The sequence below is a fragment of the Vombatus ursinus genome, unplaced genomic scaffold, assembly GCF_900497805.2.
Source record: "Vombatus ursinus unplaced genomic scaffold, bare-nosed wombat genome assembly UNPS02014820.1, whole genome shotgun sequence".
Taxonomy (NCBI): domain Eukaryota; kingdom Metazoa; phylum Chordata; class Mammalia; order Diprotodontia; family Vombatidae; genus Vombatus; species Vombatus ursinus.
This window is the reverse complement of record NW_020954598.1, coordinates 25375728-25397647: the sequence shown is the minus strand read 5'-3', so window position 1 is coordinate 25397647 and position 21920 is coordinate 25375728. Positions and strand designations below refer to the sequence as shown.

Genomic DNA, 21920 nt, shown 5'->3' with positions numbered 1-21920 from the left:
AACAAGCTATAAATAGGATAAATAAGAAATAATTAACAGGGAGAGGGCACTAGAAGGAAGAGAAGTTGATAAAGGCTTCCTCTAGAAGATGAGACTTTTGATATACAGGAAGTCAGGGAAAGGAATAGATAGTGAGTACAAGTTAAGGTAAGAGTCCAGAGCAGGTGCTATGCTTAAAAGGTCTCCAGTGCCTAGAACAGACTCCTTCTTTATTTACCCTGTCTTTCCATAAACCTTCCAAGGAAGATCTATCCAATGGCTGGTTCTTTTACTACTTTGTAGGTATGAGGGCAGCAATTCAGTTACACACCTTTTATCCTTCACCCTTGTCTACTCAATGAGCCTATCTCATTTCCTGGTCATATTTTTTGCTTTCTTTTTACAATTCCTTAATTTTGTTTTTATATTCCCTTAATTTCCTAATATATCCCTTCTTTCCTTGCTCACACAGAGCCATATCTTATAACAAAAGATAAAAAAGAGGGGGAGAAAAGCAGTTTTTGCAAAACTAACCAATACATAAACCAAATCTGACAGTATATTCAGGGTTCCATACCTATAATTACATCCCATCTACAAAGAAAAAGACATGTATTTTCATATCTCTACTTCAGGAACATGCTTGGCCACTATAATTACATGTTACATTTTATGGGTTTCTTTGGGTGTTCTTTCCATATGTACTGAGTATATTATTTTCCTGCTCTGCTTTCTTCACTTTGTATCAGTTCAAATAAATCTTCTGTTCTTTGCATTTTTTCATATTCACCCTTTATTATGACACAACATATTCATATACCAGTTTTTTTTAACTATTCCCCCATTATGGGCTTTCCTTTGTTTCCGCTTCTTTGCCAATAGAAAAAAATGCTACTATGAATATTTTGTTGATTATGGGCCTTTCCTCCTACCTTTGGTCTTCTTGTGCTTGGCAGTGAGATCTCTGAGTCAAAGGGTCAAATGGACATTTTAGTCTTTCTCCTAGCATCATTCCAATTTTTTCTCCAGAATATATGATACGATTCACTAATGACACACCCCCTTGACATCTTTTACATCACTCTTTTTTTTTTTGCTTTTTGGTGAGGCAATCAGGATTAAGTGACTTGCCCAGGGTCACACAGCTAGTAAGTGTCAAGTGTCTGAGGCCGGATTTGAACTCAGGTCCTCCTGACTCCAGGGCTGGAGCCCTATCCACCTGTGCCACCTAGCTGCCCCCTTTTATATTACTCTTAACACAGGAGTCAAATATAAGGTGCAGGCAGCCAGCTTATACACACACACTATGAATCTATCACCTTCAGGTCACCTGTTACTTGTTATTCTGATATCTTGGTATTCCATGATTTCTGACCAGATAGTATCATCAAGAGAATATAGGGGTCAAAAAATAGGAGGATTTTGCAAAAAGTGCAGCTTGGGTCAGTAAAAGAGCTGCACAGTCTGTTAAGGGCAATATAGCCTGCTCTTTTCCCCTTCAATCCTGGACCCACCTCATTATCAATTGGCAGTGCCTGTCCAAAACCATCACGTGCTGATAAATTCAGTCGAGGGGCTACCTACCCAACCCCACATTCTGAAATCCAGGCAATGCATGTGCTTAATCTCCTTTGTTTTTTCAGTGTGGATTTCAAGGCCAATCTCTTTTGAGCAACCACATCTATCTCACTAAGGAGGCCCTTTAGTGTTCCAGAGCTCAATGCCATCTGCACAATATTTCAAGGACCTGTAATTTCATTTCTTTGTGTACTCCTTTCAAAACTATAAATCATAACTTCTTTGTAACTTAATAGATGGTCTTTGAGACTTGCTATTGCTTCAGAATTTATCACTTTGACATTGGCAAGCCTCTTCAAACACAGCAAGGTTCATCACCAGACAACTGATGGACAGCCTCTGGTTGGACCCATATATTTCCAGCTTTGTAGGACTTTGTGCTCTGCTGGTATGTCCTTCAAGAACCCAGGGTCATCTCTGCACCACGAGGAAGCATCAATGGATGACATGAATGGAAGAATCCAGCATAGTGTCATCTACAGATACAAGCATCTAGAAGGTTTCTTCTATTTGAATTCTGCACAGAACACCTTCCAGATGACACCTTTAGTAAGCCTCTTTCTATCTGATATAAACCCCACTTGATGATATTAATTCAACAATTTCCTTGGGGACACAGGTGTCAAGGAACCTTGTATTCTTTCAACATGTGCATGGGAGAAGACATGTTGGAAGAGGCTCTTTAAAACTATATTTTCTTCAAGGAAGCCAAATGCTTTTTTTTAACCAATTAACAATTGACATAGCACAAGAGAGTGATGTTTTGAACTGGGTTCCAGAAACCAGGATTGTAGTTCAGGCTCAGCTGCTAATTTATTACTTTAGTCAAGTCACTTTCTTTGTATAGTTTTAATTGCTCCATCCTTAAAATTTTAGAGAGTATTAAATTATCTCTAGAGTCCCTTACAATTCTGCCTATGATTTCTGGGATCTTAATTTCTCCACACCTCTATGTAAACTGTGGGATGATGAGGATATGGCCTACTGTAGAGAATAATCTATAGGTCATTTCCTCACAGTTATGTTATTAATGAGTACAAGAAAATGCATTCAAAGCCAAAATAGAAGGGATTTCAAAAATTATCCACATTCCCTGGAGTTAGCACAGAAAACCCAGCCTTCACTGTCCTTCACAACCATCACCAAATCCTGGATATACTTCTCCTCTTTATGCCCAGACTAGGAACCACTCTACATTACAGGATAATCTTGGTTTGGAAATTCGGCAGGCAGTTGTGACAAAGGTAGCTTTGCCTAGCAATTTTACAGAATTAATTAAAAACCATTTCAAAAATCTCTCTGGGACTATGGTGACTAGAAGTTCCCTCCTAATGGAACTCTGATTATCTCGAACCAATGAGTTTTGAGCACAGCTTTCATATAGGACAATATGGAAAAAGCAGAAACAACACATCTGGGACTGTTTCCAAGAGACTTACCCAGAAAAACCTCAAATATATCCTTTCCAAGCCCTGGACTGACAGCAGCGCAGAATTTGCTTGTGGGGTACAAACATATTTTATTCTAAGCAACAGATATGTTTCCCCCAAAAAGCTATATATCAGATCATATTCTAAGTATACGCTTAAATCATTCTGTCTCCATCTAAACATTCCCAGTTCTTTCCACTGATAACTCCTATCGAATGATCTTGGGCCCTTTGGCATGCAGGTTGCTCTGGACACTCCCCAGCACGGCAGATACTTACCTTCATGTGTCCAGTTATGAATTCTTAATCCACTGGAGGAATTAAGAGGGTGAGCCCTTATAGGTTGGAAATTTGCCTGTTCCTATCAGGAGGCCTGAAGTTCTCTTGCCTCCTACACCTGCCACTGACTTGCTAGCCCAACCCCCCCAGTGTGGCCTGTAGTATAAAAGTCATCAGTAAAAAACATTTTTAAAAAATATCATTAGAAAGAAACATTGAAGCAAATGTGATCTAACTGCTATCATTTTATTAGTATATATATTTTCCTTTACCAAACTGTGGGCTGGAGTTGTTTTATGTGTAATGCATAATTGTTATTTTGTATATTTGGTTTTGTCCACTTAGGGTCATAATAAAAATTATTAGAAACAAAAAATTAATACCTTTTGTGGATCATGCATCATAATCTTTGATATGGTAATAAATATAACCACTGAACCCCTAGGATACCACCATTCCTCTCCATGGAGTGGAGCTTCATTGAATGGGACCAATCATGAATGCTTTTTCCTAGTTGAGCTTTGGCTTGTAGGGTTACTGTTGGAGCTGGGTATCTGGCCTAGGGCTTTGGAATTCTTCTGTTCTGATGCTTAGAAAAGAAGCACAGGATGATCTACTATGGTTTCAGAGGACTCATAAAGGAACATGCTACCTACCTCCTGACAGAGAGATGATGGATTCAGGATGAAGATTGAGACATATCTTTTTTTGGACATGACGAATTCAAAAATTTGTTTTGCTTGACTATATATATTTGTTAAAGGGTTTCATTTTTATTTCTTTTTGAATGGAGGTGGTGAAAGGTAAGGAGAGGTGGATTTTTGTTAATTGAAAAAATTAAATTAAAAAAATGTAAAGTGAAAGAGGGCTGTGCCTGGCCTCCTCCTTATCCCATTCAGTGTGAGGGCTCCTCAGAGCCACAGCCACAGATCTCCGTAGAAGAACTCTGAGTCCAAGGGCTATGGTTGGATTTTTTTCCCACTGTGTCTACACATTTCCCTGAAGGCTTCCTGAGCAACTCACAAATTGCCTTTCCCTTAGTCACACTAACATTCATCTACCCTCCCCCTTTCTCCTTCTAAGCTGCTACTTTAAGCTTCAGTCTGTGGGAGCTCATTTATTCAGATCCATTCATCTGAGTGCAATTAATTCATGGTACAGCTGCGTGCAGCCCTGGGTTCACATGAACCTTCAGCCTCCTTTGCTTGGACTATGTGCAATATTAACGACCTTCTGGGGCAAGCCGCAGCTCCCACCTCATTAGGGTCCTTGAAGCACTAGGGCAAGAATTCTTAACCTGGGATCCTGGGAATTTTTTAAAAAATATTTTGATGACTGTCCTTTAATCTTGGCTTCCTTTCTAATCCTGTGGGTTTTATTTTATAAACTAAAAAAAAACATTATTCTGAGAAGGGCTGACCACTCTGCTCAAGGGGTCCATGACACTTAAAAACTTAAAGCTCCCACATGAAGAAGCCCCAAATGAATCACTGACTCTTGCTCAGACAGCTAAGTGATCTACAACCTACATCAGACTCCTCACCCTGACCCCAGGCTGGAGGTGGACAAGAGAAGAATGCAGACCCCTCTGGAAAAGAGTGTGCTACAGGAGACGGGACATTCAATGGACATGCTGCAGCACCTGTTGGGTTATCCAATTCCTTCCCTACTCAGCCTGATTTAGAATGCTTAGCCTTCCTTCCAAATATACAACAGTGTTTGGTTTTGGCCTCCCTCCATGTGCCCCCAGCTCTTGACACAGCCCGTGTCTTTCTCCAAGGACAGCTAGAGATAGTACATAGATAGGACCATAGGATTTGGACCTGGAAGGTCATACCTAAGTAGGAGTTGGGGAAAGGGGAGAGGGGGAATTGTTTAAGACACAGGTAAGACCCACTGAGTTGAAACTTAGAAGAATCCAGTTCTGGTCCAAGCTCTGCAACTGTGTGACATTACAAAAGTTACCCAGGAGCTTTTGGTTTCTCAACTGAAAAATAAGGGGTCAGACTAGATTATCTCTAAAGTCCCTCCTAACTCCAACAGTGTACTAGAATGGAAAGAATGTTGATTTTAGAATCAGAACTGGGTTTCAATTTTAGCTTACTGGCTGTATGACCCTGGGGAACTCACTCAAACCCTTGGTAAATTTTAAACATGTAACACTGTGAGAGGAAACCTGGGCCTCCTCAAATGAGGGCATGTGCCTAAATGTCCTGCCAGTCTTCTAAAGATGGAGCTTTGATTCCATTTTTGACACCTTTCTTCTCCCTCCCCAAGTACTCCATTAGATCACATACTCCTGGTACCAGTGCCTATTTTTCTAATCTCTTATGCCCAGTGCCCAGCATCCAGCATAGGCCCTGTACACAGCTGATGCTTAGCCAATGCCTGGCACATAGTAGGTGCTTAATAAACATTGATTGATTGATACTTAGTAAATGTGTAATCATTTTTGTTTAAATGCTTCATGTACCAGAGTGCATTCAACCCTGTATGATGTTAAGGATACAGTTAGCTTCTGCACAGAGTCAACTGGACCATCACTGCAGCAAGGCAATCTTTTCACATTTGCTTTACTGACCTTCTATTCTGTGACAGCTGTGAATGACTGATTCAAATCTTCCCTTCAAAACCTCCTACACTACTCTTCTTCCTTCTTAGTAGAGGACTATCCCTTATACTTCACTGAAAAAATGAAATCCATCCTTCAAGAACTCTCTTTCCTCTTCAATTCCACATTTCAAATCACCCTGGCATCATACTCCACCCCCATCCTTGGGGGGGATGAGGCAGCCCTTCTTGCTAATGTTAATTGTCTATTTGTGCCATTGCCTTAATCCCCTTCTGTCTCTTCCAGGAGTTTGCCTTTTCAGTCATCACTCAGTCCCCGATTTTCATCTTCTCCTTATTTACTGACTCCTTCCCTGATAGCATCAAACATAACCCACATCCTCCATATTCTTTAAAATATAAAATCTTTTTTTTTAATGTGAGTATCCCTTCATGTTATCATCCTATATATCTCTCCTCCATTTCAGTGTCAAACTACTAGAAAAAAAAAAGCTGCCCCCACTTTTTCAACCCCTTGTATTCTGGATTCCCATCCTCACCACTCAACCAAAACTACCCTCTCCAAATTTACCAATCATCTCTTTATTGCTAAATCACTGGCCTTTTTTTAAGTCTTCATCTTTCTTGAACTTGCTAGTTTCTACATACTCTCTCTTCCCTGAGTTTCAATGACACTGCTTTGTCCTGAATCTCTTCCAGTCTATCAGAATGATCTTTTTTGGTTTCTTTCAAAGGACATGACCCATGTTTTGTTCTGCTATAGTGTAGGGTAGGTGCACCCCAGGGCTCCATCTTGTGCTCTCTTTTCTTCTCTCTGAACATCCTCTCTGGATGGTTTCATTTGTTTCCATAGGCCTCTCAAGCTCAGTATGTCCAAAACAGAATTCTTTTTCCTAAACACATCCCTCCTCCTAACTTCCCTATTTCTGTCAAGGACACCACCAAACTTCCAGTCACCAAGATTCACAAATCCAGAAGTCATCCTTCAATCTCATTCATCCCCATATTCAGATCAGTTGACCTGATTAGCACCTCCTCAATACCTCACTTTTGGAGAAGTTATCTCCTACACCTAGCATAGTGCCTGGCACATAGTGGGTGCTTAATAAATTGATGGAGAGGTTTAAAGAACACTGAACTAAATGTCAGGAGATTGGGTATAGATCCCAGCTCCATCATGTATTAGTTGTGTGATTCTGAGCAAATTACTAGGCTTCGGATTTCTTATCTGTAAGATGGTGATAATTTTACTTGTCAATATTAATGAACTCCCACTTTTTAGAAACCAGGAAACTGGCTCAGGAAAATGAGATCTGTCCACATAGCTAGAAAATTTTGGAATTTGAATTCAGATCTAGCTCTCTAGACTTCAGGTCTAACACTCCAAGACTCTTATCAAATAGTGTTGCTTCATGTTCAGATAAAATGATTATCAAAGAGGAATTGGAAAGCTTATAAATGAGAAAGGCTTTTATTATTATTTTTCATCATTGAGGCTAGTAAAACATGAAAATGACGTTTATCCCTTAGAGCTGTCATCATCCTTTTATCATCCCCCAAACCACATATTCATAAACAGAGATGACTGAGAAGTAAACATAGAAACAGTCTCCTTCTGAGGAAAAAAAAATCAGCTCCAAACCATGGTGGAGGTCTTTGGATCAAATAATACATCTGCATTAAGCTGTATGGTATGTTCAGCTGATTGGAGCATTCTGACATGGAAAGACAGTTGAGAGGCTTGCATCATAGTTAAAAAAAGCACCAAGCTACCCAGTTCCTAAATGCTATTAGTAACAGGCTTTGGAGCTAGGACTAACAAGTGTCAGCTTCTCATGAGTGGCACGCTCTTCCTGGTATGGCATGATCACAGCAACCCAGTCAGTTCTCAAGGGAGGATAGGGGACAGTGGTCTCCTATTCACATCTCTAGGGCTAACTTTGGGCAGCAGTGGCTTTAGATGCCATATGGTAAAACTGGCCATCCTATGCCCAAGCCCCTGACCTACCATTTTGATATTTTGGTTCACCTCCTTGGAAGTACACTGGGCTGCAAAAGGCTAGCTGTGTCTTTGGAAGTACAGCTTAGAGGCAATTCATATGTAAGTCTTCCCTGACTCCATCTGCGAAGGAATGGCCTTCCCTCACAGGATCATAGATTTAAAGCTAAAAAGAATCTCAGAGGTCATTCAGTCCAACTCCTTTATTTTACAGATGAGTAACATGAGGTTAAGTAACTTGCCCAAGGTAACATAGGTTGCTAGTGGAAGGGCTAGGATTTGAATCCAGTTACTCTGACTTAAAAGCCATCTCTCTTTCCATGATACCACCTGTACAATGGTCTGATCTCTCTGGGGTAGTTTTCATCATGACTCTGCCCCTAATTAACTGTAAGATTTTAGAGCAGGTCATTTCATTTCACCTAGTCTTATACTCATCTGTAAAACGAGATAAAACTAACTCTATTGCCTACCTCACAGGGTGGTTGTCAACATCAAAAGATTTGGGTGCAGTACTTTCTAAAGTAAATGCTATATAGACAAATGATGGATATTAATATCTGTATCTGCCCCACACATATCATGTATATAATAAGCAACAGTTGAATAAATAAATGGATGGACTAGTCAGAGGACCCCCACAGCATTTTCTGACAAAAGGTGAGAAGAAGAGGAATAGGGAGCCTTTGATTTACAGCTTTTCCCGCATCCTTAATGAATTTCCATTTGGGGAGGAATTCACATAAAACTGCACATATTTATCCAGTCCTGGGACTTCCCAGAAATATAAGGACATCTGTACTTCTGCTCTCTCTGACCCGCCCCAGATCAGACCAAATTAATCCTGTCTCCTTTGGTCACATTCCTCATGTCACACACACACAAACCCATTGCCCTATATAGGAGAACCATCAATAAATCATGGTAGGTGGCACCAACTGGTAGCCAGCTCCACTCCTGCCTGGAAAGCTGATAGGCATGAAGTACCAGCCAAAATTCTCCGCCCCTTGTGGCTAAGGGTAAAGGTTCTTTGAGCAAGAGAGTCTGGAAGCACATGCCTGGGGCAGATCCAGCAATGAGAAGGTCATTAGGGGGAGGGGGCTGGCTCATCATGACATGCCTTGAATAGTGAGAATCTCACCAAGCCTCTTCAAGTCTTAGTACCCTCTACCCTACAGGGCCCTCAAAAGAAATACCAAAATAAATTGGGCATCCCTCCCTTCTCCCTCTCTTTTGGCCTGACTTCTCAAGTCAGTTAATTAAAGTCAATAGCTAGTAAGTGAAAGAGCTGAGATTCAAACCCAGGTCTCCTGACTCCAAGTCTCACACTCTTTCTGTGACATGACACCTCATCCCAACTGACATTAGAAGATTGCATGAGAATCAGTGTGGTTGCCCTGGCATAAAAACAGGACTGCTTTAAACAAACAGGCCATTGTCCCTTAGGAAGAGAAAGCTGCTGACCCTTCAATTGTTACTAAATCTTAACCCAGTTTCATTCATCTTCTATCACTTGCCAGACTTTAACTGCTACACTGTTGCCTTTACAATCGCTGTCTGGATTCTAGCTGAGACAGTCTGGGGGGTGACAGAAGCTGGGGAGGTGGCAAGTCCCCTCCTGAAGGAAGAGAATGAAAATATCTCTAACTAGCATTAGAGTGCAGTTATAAAAAGCAAGCTTCTGCTCCAAAGGCCTGGGAGAAGTTACTCCTTCCATCTGCTTGATGTCATTCAGAGTTGGCCTCAGAATGCTTTCCTTTTTAGACTTAACATCCATCAAGCACCCAAAGCAGCAAAAAGCTGCTCTATCTGAGGATTGTGAATGCTTTCTTTTATAATGTAATGATGATGATGATGATGATGATGATGATGATGATGATGATGGTGGTGGTGGTGGTGGGTCACATTTAAATAGTGCCTTAAGGTTTGCAAAACATTTCACATTCACACATTGTCTTCCAGAGCAAATAACTCAGCTGTCAGCTGGAAAAAGTCTAAATAGACTTCAGACCCAACTCTCCCAGGAAATAGTTCTGGGACATGGAATAAAGCTGGCATTTGGCTTGAATACAAGTGACCTAACAACATCGGCTGGGAAAAAGCAGTGGTTTCGGGAAAAGCCCCCACCCACAGGCATTCTCAGGGGGCCTGGTAAAGCCAAGAAGAGCTACAGGGAGAGTTTCCCACTAGAGGCAGAAGCCAGAGATAGGAACTAGTTGATTTCAGAGTTTCTGGCCTCGAACTCTATCAACAAATAATTCACAGACAGAACAAGAACACCACCAAGGACTAGCAAGATGTGTATTGAATTGAAAGCATTTTGCAGAAAGGTGCAGACTGTGGCCGGGGAGCAAAACTGAAGCTACTTTGCTTGAGGGAGATAAAGCCAAGGCATCACTTGCCCAGGGTCACACAGCTAGTTAAGTGTTATGTGTCTGAGGCCGGATTTGAACTCAGGTCCTCCTGAATCCAGGGCCGGTACTCTATCCACTGCACCACCTAGCTGCCCATAAGGCCTCACTTCTAATTAGCTGAAGATGGTAGCCTGATGTGGGGCAATGGAACATAGTGGTAAGAGCACTGGATGTGGAGTCAAAGGGCCTAAATGGCAATCTTAGCTTTGCCACTAACTTTGTGATTTTATGTAAGTCACTAGCCTTCTCTGTGCCTCAATACTCTTACCTGTAAAATGAGGGAGTTGGGCTAGGTGATCTCTAAGGTCCCTTGCAGTTCTGAATCTGATCCTATGAAATAACCAAGTGGAAACACTAGCAGGCAATCAAGTTCTCCTCCCTCTGCTAGCAGGGGCAAAATGGGATTCAGAAAAACTGCTCCTCACAGAGGTAGAAGGACTAGACCAGGGTCTGAAGGTCAAGGGGAGACTCAGCAGCTGCTTTCATTAGTCCCTGGCATCAGCCAGCTGACAGGTTGCCAGCTAATAAGTACACAGTCAGAAGAACAAAAGTCAGAGAAAAAAAAAAGGTATTTATTATTTCCTGATAAAAGAGGATCCCCTCACCACAGAGGAAAGTGTGTAGAAGGAGTTCTCCCACACACTCAATTTATCCTCACCAATTCCATGACTCGATTGTTGATTCAAAATTGTCCTAGTTATAGGGTGGGAGTTGGTTGGGAAAGAGGACACTTTCCCACACAATCCTACCAGAATTAGGCTATTTTATTCCACTTCTCGATTAATGACACACAAAATTAAAACCCCAGTGTTGACAAGCTAGCAATATGCTCTTAAATATACATCCAAAGACAGCACAAATGGAGACAGTAAACTACTGTCACATTTCAACATGTACAACCGAAGGTTAAAAGGTGTCCTGAGAATTGTGTTCATCAACTAGTGTTTGAACAGTCTCTCAACTGAAGGTTAGTTGGTATTAAAAATAGGTCTCTGGTACTGTTAGTGATTCACGGCCCTTCCGGAACTGAGGAAGATGTCCTACATAGCAGGTTTGTAAAAGTTGGCTAGGGATGGCATAAGTGCAAAATAGATTCTGTTTTGAGGCTAGCTACTGACTTCAACCTCCAAAGCCTTATGAAATCTCCTTAAATCACCAAGACTGAATTCAAGTTTCAAAATGGCCACATTGTACCAGCCAAAGGATGTCTTTAAGGCATAAGTTATACAAAGTTCATTAAGCATTCTTACTTCTTCATTCTCTTCCCCCCCACCAATATGCAGATTCTTGCCAAGTTGAGTTCAGTCTTGCCCCTTTCCTTGTCACTGTACACCTCCTCCCTTTGTCTGGAGGATTTAAGATTTCTGAGTTTCATATATTAGGTGCAATCCAATTAAGGAACTTCATGGCAATTTCAAAGCCAAGGAAACAGGCCTAGGAAAAAAAGAGATGGAAAGGGTATTAGGAGAGTAGTGATTCCCCACATTATGTGGAGACTAGCTCTCTATCATCCTCCCCTGCTACAGCTAAAGGGAAATCCATTAAATTCAGGAACCTCTCCAAAGCAGAAAGGGCTCAATCAGTGTTACTGCTATTAAAATAAAATAACTCTATCAAGTCAGTAGAGTAGCCACAGACATATTTCCCAACAGTCAATCTATCCACAGTCTCACAGCTCCCTATTGTCTACCACTTGGGAGCCAGGAAACCAAATCAACAACTTTAGTTCCCATGACCTACATCTTCATGGCACCCCAACAGAGGTGGTCATATCCTAGGTCTTACCACCATCTGTGACTGTGCCACCTCCGTAACCTCAACACTGAAATTTCGCTCTCAGATAATAACTTCTTATTTGACAATCTCTCCTATTGCTTCAGTCTAGAAGAATATAAGCTCCTTGAAGACAAGGGCTGTTATTTATTTTCATTTTTGATTCTCAGGCATCTAACATAGTACACACCCAAAAAATCTAGTTGACAACTTAACTGGGGTTTATTTTTTTTTTTAATTTTTTCTTCACCTTTCTTTGCATCTCAAGGGCTGAGCATAAGGACTGCTATGTATGAATAGGTGCTTAATTAATGCTTATTAAAGCTGCAGCCAGCCAGCTGGTCAATTTCTGAGCTCAACCTTCGGTTTGTGAACTTGTGTTTTTTTAATATTTAATTTTAATTTAATTTAATGTTTAATAATAAATCCATCTCATTATAATGGATTTCCTTTGTAATCTCATGTATTTTATTTTATGCATTTAAAAATGTGACTCTGAGAAAGTTTCACCAGACACTGTGCAAGGGGTCCATGACACCAAACAAATTCAGAGCTCTTACTCAAGGCAGAGAAGTAGTCCCCTCTTTCTGTCAAATAATGAAACGAAAGTTGTACACTGGTCAGCATAGGGACAGGTGAGGTAGCATAATAGACAAGCAATCAGAATGCCTTAGTCCAAGTTCTGGCTTGGCCATATAACTAGCTAGTTATGACTCAGGAAAATCTTTCCCCTCATTGGTCAGCTTCCTCTGCTACAAAATGAGGATGGTGGGCTGCATCATCGTCTCCAACTCTAACATTTAGTGACTCTCACATTCCCAACATTGAGTACAAGGAATCACTGCCCCTTTGCTAAGAGCTTCTCTTCCAAAGCCAGTTTATGACTAAAGAGGCCAGTTAATTCCCAGTGTGGAGATGTAAGCTCAAGATGATTCAGAGTCCAGAGGACAGAATGGGATGCCCCTGTGCCCCAGTACACATGTGAGGAGCCAGTGCCCTAAATTTCTACAGAATTCAAATAGTATAGGTACCCAGGGACATGGAAAGCCCTAGCTCCCCATGGGGAATGGTAATTGTTCAGCCACAATGGGTAGAACAAATATTCTCTGAAATCTAAGCAGGATGCAGAATTTCAAAACCTAAAGATGCAACTTCCCTTTTCTACCTGAGGACCAAGAAGGCAGGTTTCAATGATAATTATATAATAAAGGGATTGAGCACAAGAGTCTGAAATCAGGAAGAAGGCAACACCTGCCTCTGAGTTAGCTGCTTTGCCTGCCCCATGCTGTCTGGTCCCTAGCTTGCAGAATGGCAGGAGCCTTAGGTGAGGCACAGAGGATGACATGGGTTCATACTTCATATCTGCTACTTCCTAGCCTTGGTTTCCTCATCTATAAAATGGGATGAATAATTCTTACACTATTGTTTGTTGTGAACTGGCTGCTTTGTATAATTTCAAGAGCTATATAAATATGAGTTATTATATAGACATTGTAGTGTCATGGGAATAGCTTTGGACTTGGAATGAAGACACCTGGGTTCCAATCTCCTTCTGACATTTACTAGTTATGTGATGTGCAGCAAGTCATTTCAGTTCTCAAAGCCTCAGTTTCTTTATCTTTAAAAATGGCATCAATAACCCTTGCACTATTTATCTCACAAGACTGTTGAAAACACTTTGTAAATCTTCAAGCTCTATAGAATTGTAAGCAACTCATGTTATTATTTTATACTTACAGCATTTGCTGGGAAGGCACGGATCATTACAGCAGTAAAACCTTTATACAGGGATGCGACACCCTCTTCTCGGATCAGCTCTCTCAGCACATCTCGAAACCCATTAGGATATTTTCCAGGTGGAGCTGTTGGAGCAAAATAGGCAACTAAGACTTTATAAAGTTACCTGGGACCACTGTTTGAGCCCACACAATATTACTGACACAGGTGAGTGAAGAGGGGGGTCCATCAGCAGTGGCTCAGGACACTAGCATATGTCACTGGGGAACACAGCAGTGTTCCAAAAAAGGCTGAAACTTTAGGGAGATAGACTGAATTAGGTGTTTAATTCCTCAAACACATCTTTTATCTTGTCTGCTGATCCAGTACTGACCTCCCAACCTGACACAAATAGAAAGGGGCAGTGGCTGAATAATTCACAAATCATTTTCTGTTTGTCTTTCAAATGTGGTACTACATATGATTTAAGTTTTGGAAGAAAAGTAGATTTATCTTCTAATTTTTTTCTTTACCCAGGCTGACATCACAATGAGACTACATTCCTGGTGCACACACTGTCTTAGGTCTATCTTGGAGGCTAATGGGGAATCCAGCTAGGGATTTAAGCATTGCTGCGGAGATTCCACCAATTAGCAGAGAACTGACTGTACTTGCAATAGCTTTTATCTTCAAGAAAAGTCTTTGGATCAAAAGCAAAGGATGAAACACATGTGGAAGCCTTGTGGGTCAACTCCCCACTCTGTCAGCCTGATTCTCTCTCACCAGTCTGGAAGCGGGACTTCAGCACATCCGGAGGGATAGCCACAACCCAGTTGAAGATTCCTGCAAAGCCTCCAGCCACCAGGATTCGAGGGGCACTGAGTTCACTAACACTGCAGAGAACAAACCATTGTAAGAGGATGGTTAAGAGAAAGAGAAAGGCTGTGTGAGCTGAGAGCACCAAGTAGATCTGCCTTGTAGAGGAAGGAGGAGGAAAAGCAGGTACAAGAACAGGTATTGGAGAGGCCTTCCTGGACTGTGGCCTCAGGTGAAAATAGTAACAGCTGCAAGATAAAGATGAGTGCTCCCTATTCACTTCTGAGGCAACCTCAAGAAAGGCAGTAAGCTGCAGGAATGGGAAAAATGCAGCTAAGAAGTAGTTTCTTTTTTGTTCAGACATGGCTGAATCACCCATTACAGTCCCAATGTGTATTAATCCTGGCCTACTGAAGTCAATGAATAAAAGAAGAACAGGAGGTCAAGAACTCCACACTTACTATCCAGAGAAGAAATGGAGCTAGTCTTAGAAGGCCACGTATTTCCCTTACACTTCAGTTCTTTCCTAAGTTAAGAGCAGCAATTCCTAGGGAAGCTTCTACTTACCTTTTGCCTTCTGGAGTGAAGAGATCTTTCAGCCACTCATAAGTCATGAAGTACATCCCACTGGCAGGAACATCTGTTTGTATCAAGAAAGATACTTGCTAAGAAAAATAAAGCAAAACTAGCTAATATTCTTGAATTTAAGAGTGTATGGTTAAAAAATTGGCCCTCAAAAAAAAATATGAAAAGACATCTCCCTCCATCCCTTTGCAGAGGCAGAGGTAGGAGGGTGGTCCATGGATGTACAATTATGGTTTTGTTGAGGGTTTTTTCCTCCTTTTTTTCTTTTTAAAATAAAATCTTTATTATAAGGGACTGTTCTCTTAGAGGAGAGAGAAGAAGGAATTTAAGGGAAATCTAGGCAATGTAAAAAAAAAGATATCAATACAAATCTATTATTAAAAAAAAAAAGAAATTATCTACTAAGGCACAGAGCGGGGTTGGTATCTGAGGGAGCATCCACAATGAAGAAATGAAGAATATTAAAAAGTATTAGAGTACTTTTAGGTTATCACCTAAAAGACCAATTGGAAAAAGTAGTTTTACCTTCTGAATCCATAAACTAGACTGATTTTGTTTGGGTTTTTGCTAGATTATCAATATTCAATTTGAATGATTACAAAAATTTGTCTTGTCATTATTTTAAAGTACATTAAAAAATTCATTTAGTTTTTCTTACCCCCCCCTCCACCCCTCCACCCCCAAATGGTAAATCGTTCAAAGCTCAGTACAGGGATCCTCCTAAGATTTTCTCAGGAATACCACAAGACTCGTTCCCTGCTACAAAGTCTTGAATGGGTGGGAGGAGCAGATCCACTCCATCACCCACATCAACCAAGAAATCCCCCCTGTACAACACAGTCCAACCTCCTCTACTTTACCTTCTCTGCCACATCATAATCTCAACCTAAGGATCTGCTCTTTTCCCCAGGAGATCTCTGTTCATCACTTCCTTTCCCATCCCAGCTCCTGCAGTCTCCTCCATGAAGAGTCTGCAAAGACACCACACGGAGGGTTGCTGGCAATGCTCAGCCCTGTGGTACTCCCCATCCGTTATGGGACAAGGCTGTCCATCAGTATCCAACAGACCTGCCTATGCACTATCCCTAAATCCACATCATACACTCTTAGCTCAGCTGACCTATTGCCTATTTTGATATTTTCTAAAGATATGTTCCCAATTCAAGGCACAGAAGCTACTGCTGCTTATAGCCGATTCCATCTTAAATATGAAAAATAAGCTTTATATCCTAGCAGAAATGGGGGATTAAAAAATCCCAACTTATGCCTTCTTTTAGTGCAAGATATATTTTCATGGCAGTTCTGCATATTCTGGAAGGGTAATCCCCAGTGGTTACCTCGCATGAGCGTAAGCACAGTTCCTTTGTAAATGCCTCTTATTCCAGCTTCATGATACAGTTTTTTGATACAATCCCAAGCACCAGTGTATTTTGTTTCTCCTGAAGAAGCCTGAATCTGAGGGGGGGGAGGGGGAGGCAAGAAAATCAGATTATCAAAAGTGAATCGACCCAGAGACAAGGCCAAGGTGGCAAAGAGAAGCACTTAGCTGAGCCCTCCCAAAGTCCCCTCCAAATAACTCTAAAATACTACCTCACATCAAATTCTGGAGCAGCAGAACTGACAACAGGTTGAGCGAAAAAATTTTCCTGCCCAGGAACACTTAGGAGGTCAGCAGGAAAGTTCTATCTCACCAGGGTGGTGGTCAGGCCTGGAGGGAGCATCACAGGGTGCTTGGGAGGTGGCTGCCTTGGTGGCGGCAGCAACTTCGGAGCTCTTGGCCCATAGACAGTGGGGGGTCAGACAGCTGGTTGGAAGGATAGCAGGGGAGTCTTTGCTGGCACTAGGTTCAAGACTCTGTTGCATTGCCTATATGTAGTTCTGGGTCACAGTTCCAGGGCGAAAGAAAATGAGAGCCCTTGTGGCTACAGGAGAGCAGGGGCCTTGGTAGTAATTCGAGGGCAAAGAGGAGTGCCTGTGGTTGTTCACAGGGGAGCAGGGTCTTAGTCTCAACTCCAAGGCAGAGGGAAGCACTAGCAATTGTGGCTGCAGGAGGGTGTGGAACCTGGTCACCGTCCCAGGGACAGAAGGAATGCTAGCACTGGTGGCTACGGGAGAAAAAGGTCTCTTTCTCTTCCTGGGTAAAGACCAGCAAACAGGTCAGAAGACCAGGGACCACACCTCTCCTTAGATAACACCACCTCGGAAGCACCAATAACATATTGACCTCCAGAGCTAACTCTGAAAACAGCAGCAAAAAATTCCTGAAGGATGGGGCAGTGCCCCCTCCACTCCAGGAGCAGAATCCAAATTTAACATAAAGCTAAAAGTCAAGAAATTGGATAGAAAAATCAACAGACAACAACAACAAAAAAAAAACACGACCATAACAAATAACTGTGAAGACAGGAAAGAAGACAGTAACGTCAAAGCAACTACAAGCAAAGCCACAAAGAAAAAATGTAAATTGGATACAAGTCCGACAAGAATTCCTGGAAGAGCTCAAAAAATATTTTAAAAATCAAATAACAGAGGTAAAGTAAAAAGTGATAAAAGAAATGAAAATGATGAAAGAAAATTATGAAAAGAGAGTCAACAATCTGGTCAAAGAGACACAAAAAAATTAATAAAGGAAACAATACCTAAAAAACCAGAATTGGCCAATTGGTAAAAGTAGGCACAAAAGCTTACTGAAGAAAATAATTCCTTAAAAATGAGAATTGGGAGAGTGGAAACAAATGACTCCATAAGAAACCAAGAAAAAATAAATCAAAATAAAAAGAATTTTTAAAAATAGAAGAAAATGTTAAACAGCTCACCAGAAAAACAAGTGACCTGGAAAAAATGGAACAAGGAGAGATAATTTAAGAATTTATTGTACTACCTGAGAACTATGATTTAAAAAAAAAAAGCCTGGACATCATCTTTCAAGAAATTATCAAGGAAAACTGCCCTGATATCCTAGAACCAGAAGGTAAAATAGAAACTGAAAAACTCTACCAATTTGGGAAAGAGATCCCAAAATGAAAAGTCCCAGGAATATTATAGTCAAATTCCAGAGCTCCCAGCTCAAGGAGAAAATATTGCAAGCACACCATGAAGAAATAATTCATTTACCATGGAGTCAGAGTCAGGACCGTACAAGATTTTGCAGCTTCCGTATTAGAAGACTGGAAGGCTTGGAATATGATATTCCAGAGGACAAAGAAGCTAGTATTATAAGCAAGAATCACTACCCAACATAACTAAGTAAAATCCTTCAGGGCTGAAAAATGGATATTTAACAAAATAGAAGACTTCTAAGCACGGCTGATGGAAAGACCAGTGCTGAATAGAAAATGACTTTTTTTTTTTCTTTTTTTTTTTTTAGGCAATTGGGTTTAAGTGACTTGCCCAGGGTCATACAGCTAGTAAGTGTCAAGTGTTTGGTCTGAGGCCGGATTTGAACTCAGGTCTTCCTGACTTCAGGGCTGGTGTGCCACCCACTGCGCCATCTAGCTGCCCCGAAAATGACTTTCAAATATAATACTTAAGTGAAGCATAAAAAGGTAAAACTGAAAGAGAAATCATAAGAGAATCAATAAGGTTAAAATGTTTACATTCCTATATAGGAAGATGATAATTTTAACTACTAAGAACTTTATCATTATTAGGGCAGTTAGAAGGAGTATACGTAGGCAGAGAGCACAGGGGTAAGTTGATTATGATGGGATGATTTAAAAAAAGTAAAATTAAGGGGTGAAAAAGAAGGATGCACTGGGAGAATAAAAGAGGTGCAAAAAGAAGAGCTTTTACAATGGAGGGAAAGAGAGAGGAGTAAGGTGGTGAGCAACACTTGAACCTTATTCTCATTGGAATTGGCTCAAAGAGAGAATAACACTCGCATTCAGTTGTGCAAAGAAATCTATCTTACCCTACAGAAAAGTGAGGAGGTGAAGGGGACGAGAGAAGGGGAGGGCAAATTTAGGGAGCCAATGGTTAGAAGCAAAGCAGACTTTTGAGGAGGGTTAAAAAGTGTTAAAAAGAGAGAGAAGGAAATACACAGTTAATAATTCTAACTGGGAACGGGAATGGGATAAACTCACTCATAAAACGGAGATAGCAGAATGGACTAAAACCAGAATCCAACAATATGTTCCAAGAAACAGACTTGAAACAGAGCAATACACCAGAGAGCAAAAATAAGGGGCTGGAACAGAATTTATTATGCTTCAGCTGAGGTTTAAAAAAAAAAAAAAGAGCCAGGGTAGCAATCATGATCTCAGACAAAGCAAAAGCAAAACTAGGTCTAATTAAAAGAGATAAGCTGGGAAAATACAATTTGCTAAACAGAACCATAGACAATGAAGCATTATCAATACTAAATATATAAGCACCAAATGGTATAGCAACTAAATTCTTAAAGGAAAAGTTAAATGATGAGTTACAGGAGGAAACAGACAGTAAAACTATACTACTGAGGACCTCAACTTTCCCCTCTCAGAACTAGATAAATCTAACCATAAAATGAACAAGAAGGGAATTAAGAAGATGAATAAAATTTTACAAAAGTTAAAAATGATAGACCTTTGAAGAAAACTGAATGGGAGTAGAAAGAATATCTTCTTCTCAGTGGCAAACAGCACCTACACAAAAATTAACCATGTATTAGGGCATAAAAACCTCACAACCAAATGCAAAAAAGCAGAAACATTAAATGCATCCTTTTCTAGATCATAATGCAATAAAAATTATATTCAATAAAGGGCCGTGGAAACATGGATTAAAAATTAATTGGAAATTAAATAATCTAATCCTAAAGAATGAGTGGATCAAAAACACCATAGAAACAATCAATAATTTAATTAAAGAGAATGACAACAATGAAACAACATACCAAAATTTATGGGATGTAGTCAAAGCAGTACTTAGGGGAAAATTTATAACTCTAAATGCTTACATCAATAAACTAGAGAAAGAATAGATCAATGAATTGGGCAAGCAACTAAAAAACTAGAAAAAGAATAAATTAAAAATCCCCAATTAAATACCAAATTGGAAATCCTGAAAAACCAAAGGAGAGATTTATAAAATTGAAAGAAAACCACTGAACTAATAAAGAAAACTAGGGGCTAGTTTTATTTAAAAATAATAATAATAATAAAATAGATAAACCGTTCATTAATTTGATTAAAGGAAAAAACCAAAACAAATGACCAGTATTAAAAATGAAAAGGGTGAATTTACCACTAAGAAAGATGAAATTAAAGCAATTATTAGGACCTATTTTGCCCAACTGTATGTCAATAAATCTGACAATCTAAGTAAAATGGATGAATATTTACAAAAATATGAATTGCCCAGATTAACTGAAGAGGAAACAGATCTTATCTTAGAAAAATAAATTGAGTAAGCTATCAATGAACTCCCTAAGAAAAAATCACCAGGGCCAGATGGATTCACAAGTGAATTCTACCAAATGTTTAAATAACAATTAATTCCAATACTATATAAACTATGTGGAAAAATAGGCAAAGAGGGATTCCTACCAAATTCCTTTGGCAATGCAAATATGGTGGTGATATCTAAAACATGAAGAGCAAAAACAGAGAAAGAAAACTATAGACCAATTTTCCTAATGAATATTGATGTAAAAATTTTATATAAAAATACTAGCAAGTAATAATAACAGTAATATATCTCAAAGATGATATACAGTATGACCAGGTGGAATTTAAATCAGAAATGCAGAGCTGGTTAAATGTTAAAGAAACTATCAGCATAACTGACTATATCAATAACAAAAAAAAATTAAAATAAAAATCATATGATTATCTCAACAGATGCAGAAAAAGCTTTTGACAAAATACGACATGAATTCCTATTAAAAACACAGGACAGCACAAGAATACATGGAGCTTTCCTTAAAATGACAAGCTATATCTACCTAAAACCATCAGCAAGCATTATCTGTAATGGCGATAAGCTAGAAGCCTTTCCAATAAGATCAGGGATGAAACAGGAATGCTCATTACCACCAAGATTATTCAATATTTTTCTAGAAATAAAATCCTAGCTATAGCAATAAGACAAGAAAAAGAAATAGAAGGAATAAGAATAGGTAATGAGGAAATACAACTATCACTCTTTGTAGATGATATCATGTTATACTTAGAAAATATATATACTCAAATAAATAAAGTAGTAATAATCAAAACAATCTGGTACTAGCTAAAAGTAGAGTAAATCAGTGGAACAGATAAGATACACAATACATAGTAGTAAATGGCCATAGTAATCAGGGTTTGATAAACCCGAAGATCCAAGCTTTTGGAACAAGAACTCATTATTTGACTTATTTTCCCAGCAAAAATTGCTGAGAAAACTGGAAAGCAGTTTGGTAGAAACTAGATACAGACCAATATCCCACACTACTAAGTCAAGGTCAAATGGGTACATTTGACATAAAGGGAGACATAAAGGGTGATATCATAATCAAATCAGGGAAGCATGGAATATGTTACCTGTCAAATTTATGGATAAGGGAAAGATGTATGACCAAACAAGAATTAGAGAAAATTACAGGATGTAAAATGGATTAATTTTGATTACGGCAAATTAAATTTTTTTTACACAAACAAAACCAGTGCAACCAAGATCAGAAGGAAAGAAAGTAGGAAACGGTTAATTTTTTTACAAGTTTCTCTGATAAAGGTCTTATTTCTCAAATATATAGAGATCTGAATCAAATTTATAAGAATATGAGTCATTACTCAACTGATAAATGGTCAAAGGATATGAATAG

At 39.7% G+C, this 21920-nt stretch overlaps 1 protein-coding gene across 1 annotated transcript in view; it reads right to left on the bottom strand.

Moving 5' to 3' along the window:
* Window positions 1-10800: 10800 nt before the first annotated feature.
* SLC25A20 (solute carrier family 25 member 20) overlaps window positions 10801-21920 on the bottom strand; it is a 38222-nt gene continuing 27102 nt past the window's right edge. The window contains exons 5-9 of the mRNA XM_027837160.1: window positions 16477-16594; window positions 15122-15194; window positions 14522-14631; window positions 13760-13884; window positions 10801-11683 (exon numbers count right to left, since the gene is read on the bottom strand). Of these exons, the coding sequence (XP_027692961.1) occupies window positions 11621-11683; window positions 13760-13884; window positions 14522-14631; window positions 15122-15194; window positions 16477-16594 (489 nt within the window). The 3' untranslated portion in view covers window positions 10801-11620. The remainder of the gene's footprint in view (window positions 11684-13759; window positions 13885-14521; window positions 14632-15121; window positions 15195-16476; window positions 16595-21920) is intronic.